At 43.1% G+C, this 6,965-nt stretch overlaps 1 protein-coding gene across 1 annotated transcript; it reads left to right on the forward strand.

The window, feature by feature from the left end:
- Positions 1 to 1,146: 1,146 nt before the first annotated feature.
- bambia (BMP and activin membrane-bound inhibitor (Xenopus laevis) homolog a) lies at positions 1,147 to 5,892 on the forward strand. The gene is made up of 3 exons (XM_046371796.1): positions 1,147 to 1,733; positions 3,612 to 3,896; positions 4,782 to 5,892. The coding sequence occupies exons 1-3, from the start codon at positions 1,658 to 1,660 to the stop codon at positions 5,198 to 5,200; spliced, it is 780 nt and encodes a 259-aa protein (XP_046227752.1). The 5' UTR covers positions 1,147 to 1,657; the 3' UTR covers positions 5,201 to 5,892.
- Positions 5,893 to 6,965: the final 1,073 nt, after the last annotated feature.

A 6,965-nucleotide genomic window follows, 5' to 3' on the forward strand; every position in this document is an offset into this window, starting at 1 on the left:
CCCAGCAGCAGCAGTCTGGTAGCCTGAAGGGAAGCGGCTCAGCGCGGCGTCAACGTGGCTGCCAACGCGATGACACTGCAGGTAGCTGCTACCGGTCAGTCCGGCTTCACTTCCACACCGCTTACTTTAAAGATGGAATGTAATTAATAGACCAGGGAATAGCTATATAAATAGAGCCAGTAAACCCTTACATGAAGTATCTTTATCCTTTCTAGATACAAATCATTCGCCTACTCTCAAAATAACTTAAACATGCAGTATTTCTTGACTTGCAAGTATACTCTTAAGTTGCACAAAAAGCATAAGGGACATTTTTGTATGTTGCACAACATGTTATGTCAAACATAAACCGAGCACATTTTAAGGTTGAAATGACACATTTGACCATATTTAAATGTCTTTAATTTATAGTAAATATTTAAAGCTTTAAATGGTGAACTAATAGCATTATCAATGCCCAAAGTGTGCAGCAGTGAACTCAGACTGAGTAACGGCTGTATCCACATCGTGTTATGTGTGGTACAGTTTGTTAACCTGCTGGAGTGACTGCAACCCGCACTATGGGGTCCAGTAATGACATGTGGAATACATGGTACTGTAGAGATGAGGGATGATGAATGAAGGGATCAGCCTGAATGGCCGAACTATCAAGCCAGAAACTGACAGACACAATAAAACCGGAATACGGGTGATTTGGCCAATAAAATAAAAGCGTCAAATGAATAATAAATTATTTAATTGCACAAATCAAAGCAGTATTGTTGAAAGAGGTGAATCATTGTAGAAATTAAGTAAAAAGACAGCAGTTACTGAAAGGGTATATTTTTAATTTTACACTGTGCGTGTGTCATGTTAACAATTAAATCAGTGAAATAGTATCGACCTGTCATTTGTCAGTCATTGCTCCACCAGTGCCTGAACAGAACTGGTGTATCTGTTCTGGGTGAACATAAAAAATAGAGTTATGCACTTCTGCAAGCACTTAAATGTCCTCCGGTGCTTGGTTATTCAAGGAAACTTGCCTTGACTTACTTTGAAAAGAAGTGCCGGATACCGTGTTGTCACGTCTTGACTTCTCGCTCGGTGCTCCGACCAATCAGCTCGGAGGGGGCGGAGCTCTGACAGACCACAGCTATTTCTTCTGTTAAAGCTTATCTGTCCGAAGTCTGCGTGCACTCGTTGGTCGAGCGGAGTTGTCCATCTATTTCTAGCATTTCTCCGTCAAGGAGTATTGAGGTGATGCTTCACCGTGACCGTATTCACCGTCCACCGTATTCAGAGGCAGAAGAGGACCAGCAGTGAGAACTTTGTGTCTCTTTTCATTGTCTTTCCAGGAGTATATTTCTCTCTTTTTTTTCCCCAACCTTCGGCTTGTAGAAGAACAAGACGCTCTGTTGCGTCCTCTAGTAATGTCGGACCGTTTTTAGAAAACAAATTCGTTGACTTTTCAGTCTCCATGCGGGAGAAGAAACATCCAGGAGTGCTTTTTTGCTACTTTTTGTTCCAGTAAGGATTGTGAGCTGTCGTGTTTCAGCACAGGAATGTCTCGTTTTTAGCTCCATGTAAATCCTTTTTGCCGTCCGGCTCTTCGCTCAGCGGACTCTGCTGCTGCTGCTACTGGATATACGAGGACTTTCTGTGCCGTAATTTGGTGTAAATGGATCGCCAGTCCAGTTTCATTTCCATTTGGCTGCAACTGGAACTCTGTGCCATGGCTGTTCTTCTGACTAAAGGTATAGACTTTGGTCTGCGGGCAGGGCATGTTTGTTAGCGTCGGGCACAGCCGTGTTTTGTAGTGACTATCACTACAAAACGCGACTGCACTTCACTCCGCGGCCCTGACTTGGCTGTGGGATGTGAGTGTGAAAGCCAGCGTTTCTCTCAAAATGTCACGTTTAGCGAGATAATAATGTAGATTTTGCTCTTAAAGTACTTATTTCAGCCAACAAGGAACTACACTTCTGAGGAGGGTTGAAAGAGCTCTCCTTGTTTCCATTGCAGACGAACTTGTTTTACTGATTTATTTGTTTTAATCCCGTCTACTTCCAGTGTTCTTTTTATTCTTCAAATCCAAATCCTTTAATAAGTGCAGTGGAAACAAACTAAAATTATCCCAGTAACCACTGAGTTGAGGAAAAGTCTTTCTTTGTAGTGTTTTTTTTTTTTTCCACATGAAACTCCAGCTTTATTATCTAAACTCTTGGAAACGTTGTTATTAATTTTTCCAATATGCACAATACACAAAGCCTGTCTCATTTTGGCCGCTGTGTTTCAGTTGGATAACTCATGTTCACCTCAGTTTGGAAGCTGCCATTCATAGAAAAAGCAGCCTGTCCCCCTCCCCTCCTCAGCCCACAAAGGGGCCTCTCCTTTCTAATGAAATATTCTCCAAATGACCTGCCCGGGCCCTGCTGCTCCAATCATTCACAGGGAAAACACTGATCTGATGAATGTGCTCCTGAACTTCATGTTGGTGCACTTAAAGCGACACTAGCACAGAGAGGAGCTCGCTTTGTTTCTAACAGTTTCAGCCTTGTTTTTAGCTCGTTTGTGAGGGTAACCATTCAAGACTTTTGGTTTACTTCTTGGTGCATTGTTTATGGAGCCATTTGCTCCGACTTCAGTGATTTCATGCAAAATAACCCTCAGTCCAATGTAGAATATAGAAGACAAACATTATGTGTTGAAAAGGACACGCAGCATTCAGATTGAGAGTCTTCTGAAAGTATTAGAGTGGCGCCAGAGAAAGCGAAAGCTCGTGAGCAGAAGTTCTCAATATGAATTTGAAGGTACGTTTTTTGTTCGAGCAGGTCCTTGGCCTAGATTTATGTTTTCACAAAGTTTTTAAAGAAGCCCCGGATGAGATAATGAGGGGGGCCCATGTACAAGCAGGGAGCTGTAATGATAAGGCTTGCTGGAAGCTCTTTAGCTGGGACCTCAGTGCACCCTGCCCCCCCCCAGCCCCAAACACTCCTGACCACAAGTAAAGCTTTGCGTGCAAACGAGGGAAAGGAGACTCCTGCGCTGTGCCCCCCCCCCCTTTACGAGTTTCCTATTGGGTTGAAAGAAATTGTCTTTGGCAAACAAACCACTAATTATAAGCTATACTGTTTTATATTGCAGACAGAAAAGGGACATTTTCATGGGAAGCTCTTACATGGAGGCATACTTGCTGAACTGATGTAAAAGCAGACTATTCCCATGAGATCCTTAAAGTTACCTGGCTGTTTATTGCAGGGTGTAACGGACACTTTGCCAGTCTAAACTTTCAAAATAAAAGCAAAGCCCACCCCACGACTGCATGTGATAGCATAAAGTCTCAAAACATAAGTAGTAGACGTAAGTAGTGATTTAGATATGCCGTCATACACATTGCTATAATTGTGCTAATGTGGGGGAAAAACAAACTATTACATGTAGGGGGCTGAAATGTGTAAACATTTTAACATCAGGTGCCCACTGACAAACTTTAAGTTCAGTCTGTATCAAACCACAGTCGAACTATCAGCCAAAATGACATCAGGGATCATGTATTACTTAAAGCTATAAATAGATCAAATCTTGGCAGAAGTTTCCCTAACACTACCTTTTTTTTTTACTTCCATTTCCAGGAGAAATAAGGTGTTACTGTGATGCACCGCACTGCGTAGCCACAGGGTACATGTGCAAATCAGAACTGAACGCCTGCTTCACCAAGGTCCTGGACCCGCTCAATGCGAACTCCCCCCTCACCCATGGGTGTTTAGACCCCGTCGCCAATGCCGCGGACATCTGCAGCAGCTCGAGGAGTGCGGACACCCTCAGCGGGGCCTCGGTCTCGTCGCTGGAGTGCTGCCACGATGACATGTGCAACTACAGAGGCCTGCACGACCTGGCGCACACCAGGGACTCAACAGGTAAAAGAAGACACCTCACAGAGCTGAATCACTCACTGGCTGTCAGGATGTTTGTTTATCTCTGAAACCGAAATATAAAATTCTCTTTAACTGGTTTTAAAATGATTGGACTCTCTGGGGGGAATTTATGATTCCTCCTCAGCAAATATTCAATATTTGCCTCTTTCGTGTTCCAGAGGCAATATGTTGAGGTGTAGGGTTCTTCAAACACTTTACTGTTTATGGACATGCAAGCACCCCCTGCCCCCACCTATTCGTTTCTCTACTTTCCGGCTTTACAGAACTTTAGTTTGACTTTTAATGGGCTCCAGCTCTGCGCCTGGGAAGGCAGGGAGCAGCCAGTTTACCTTAAGCACTTGGAAAGAGATCAGATATATTCTGTTTTCTTTTTCTTTATTATGTGTGCACCATGTAATTTTGCCACTGTGTTGGAATGTGCCTTTTAGAATGAATATTCCCTGACAAATCTGCATGTTGGGCAGAAATATTAGCTCATTGAGTTAGGAAAAGCTGCTCAGAGAGACACAGAGGAAGGCTGTCCTGAAGGGATTCTGTTGTGACCCTGACCACAGCAGACTATAGTTTATTAGCTCAAATAAATTTCTGGCTCTCAGTTGGGACAAGGTGACTCATTTGTTTTTTGCCCCTGCCGCCCTCTCTCACTTCCTTGCTCTTGTCTTATTTTCGCTCTGTGGTTACTGGAATGACTGTGGAGCAGATGCAGCTCTGTCAAAGGTTCTCATTAAACAACCATACATTTATTCACAGATAATCATTTGCTTTGAAATAAGAACACTATGGTAAATAAATCTTTATATGATAGCATGGCGCAGAGGAAACGTGAGAGCGTGCGGTTAAACATGTTGGTATCTCTTGTGTATGCAGATCATAGCCGGTACCAGCCGGACAGCAGCAACAGGAACCTGGTGACCAGGGTTCAGGAACTGGCCTCAGCCAAGGAGGTGTGGTTCCGAGCGGCAGTGATCGCAGTCCCCATCGCCGGCGGTCTCATCCTGGTGCTGCTTATCATGCTGGCCTTGCGAATGCTGCGGAGCGAGAACAAGCGGCTGCAGGACCAGCGACAACAGATGCTGTCGAGGCTCCACTACAGCTTCCACGGCCACCACACCAAGAAGGGCCACGTGGCCAAGCTAGACCTGGAATGCATGGTGCCTGTCACGGGCCACGAGAACTGCTGTCTGACGTGCGACAAGATGAGGCAGGCCGACTTGGGCAACGATAAGATCCTGTCTCTGGTGCACTGGGGGATGTACAGCGGCCACGGCAAGCTGGAGTTTGTATGATTCCTACGGGAACAACGGGACCGTCACCCTCCCTCTATCAGCCAGGACTGCCTCTCAAATGGTGGCTTTTGCTTTTCTACTTTTGAAGACATTCCCATGTTTTTCATCCATTGGACTTTTGGGTTTGAGTTTTCATTTTTTTTTCTTTTTAAACCAGTGGCAAAAAAAAAAAATATGAGACTGCCGTGTGGTTTTTTGCTAGAGGAGCACTTTACTTGAAAATGAAAGGCAAAGCGACGAGGAGCTCTATTTAAACTTGAGAGGGCAGGACGAAGGTGGAGTGAGAGTTCTGTCACTGCTCCTGAGGATCCTGGACTTTTACACTGAGCGCTGAAGGATTCCAAATCTGTCTTATTTGCACATTTGTAAAGAAAAAAAAAAGAAAGAAAGAAAGAAAAAAATTGTTGTTGCTCAAAACAAGAATTTTACACTGACACCAGGGTACAAAAAAGGACTTGTTTGAGGAGTAAAAAAAATTCAGTGTTTGACTGTAAGTGTGCACACTCCTCTGTGTATGTTTCATGATTCGAGCTTATTGTAAAAATTTAAAATATATATATATTTTTTGTCTGATAAAACTGACTGGTGTGTCTCTTGTTCTGGGTGAATGTCCAACATCTCTCTGTGATCAGACTATAAGCTTGATTGTGAGTGTGAAAGAAAAAACTTCCATTAAAATGTCTTTTTATTTATTTGATGATTCATTCTTGTGTTTTTTTTGTTTTTTTACCGTATGTGTTGCCTTTAAAATGGTGAACAGTCCATGCACACTTCAGTCTGCTTCCTGCCTCTGCAGTGTGACGTTTCAGAGCGAGGTCTCGGCGTGGCCTTGACGTGCTCGCTACAGTAAAGCTACTACATCTATCAGTTGTTCTTGAACCCTCTCCAGAGGTCAGGTTTTCACTTTCAGATGACTTTTTCCTCTCTCCCTCCTTACTGGCTTGATTTATCCTGGAAATATTATTGCTATTCCTTTTATACTTGCTCTAATGGCGGTAAGCACTCCCCTGTTCTGCCTTGGTGGATGTCAGTGAAAACACTGTTCCTCCTGTCTTCAGAAGGATTTCACTCTTATGTTGCTGTTAAGTCGGTGCTTCGGGACTCATTTCCTCTGTGCCTTTTGCACCGACTTGAAAAAGCCACGCTTCCCATTTTTGACATTTGAAAAGATATGGTTGTTTGTTCTCTAAGTTTTTTCAATGAATCCAATGAAAAGGCCAAAATCAATGAATCAGTCCTGCTAAGAGGAGTTAACTGTGGGATATGTCTCCTCCTGTGTAAAGTCTCAACGTGTAATCAATTTAGTTGTCAGCTATTAAATTAATCGCCAACTCTTGGTAATGGAGTAGTGATTCTGAATCACTTTTTAAGAGAACATGTGTTCATTTTTCAGCTTCAGCTTCCCCATTGTGATAATGTTCTGGTTTAATCAGTCATTAGTGACACTAAACTGAATGCCTTTGTGTTGTGGACAAACCAAGAGGTTTGAGGGCATCGCCTTGGACTTTGGAAATAAGTGGTCAACCTTTTTCACAATGATCCAAACAACTAGTCAGTTAGTTGAGAAAATGATTAGTTTTAATTGATAATGAAAATAATCTTTAGCGTTGTCTCCAGCTCCATTGTTGTTGAAGAACTATTAAACACATTGTGCCACGCTGCCACACTTACATGCTATGTTGCCTTGAGTACACACACATATTGTAGTGTATTTTGACTTAAACAGATTGTCCTACCTTAAGACATACTAGAGCACGGAATTTGC

This window comes from Scatophagus argus, chromosome 18 (genome assembly GCF_020382885.2).
Source record: "Scatophagus argus isolate fScaArg1 chromosome 18, fScaArg1.pri, whole genome shotgun sequence".
In the NCBI taxonomy this organism is placed as follows: Eukaryota; Metazoa; Chordata; class Actinopteri; family Scatophagidae; genus Scatophagus; species Scatophagus argus.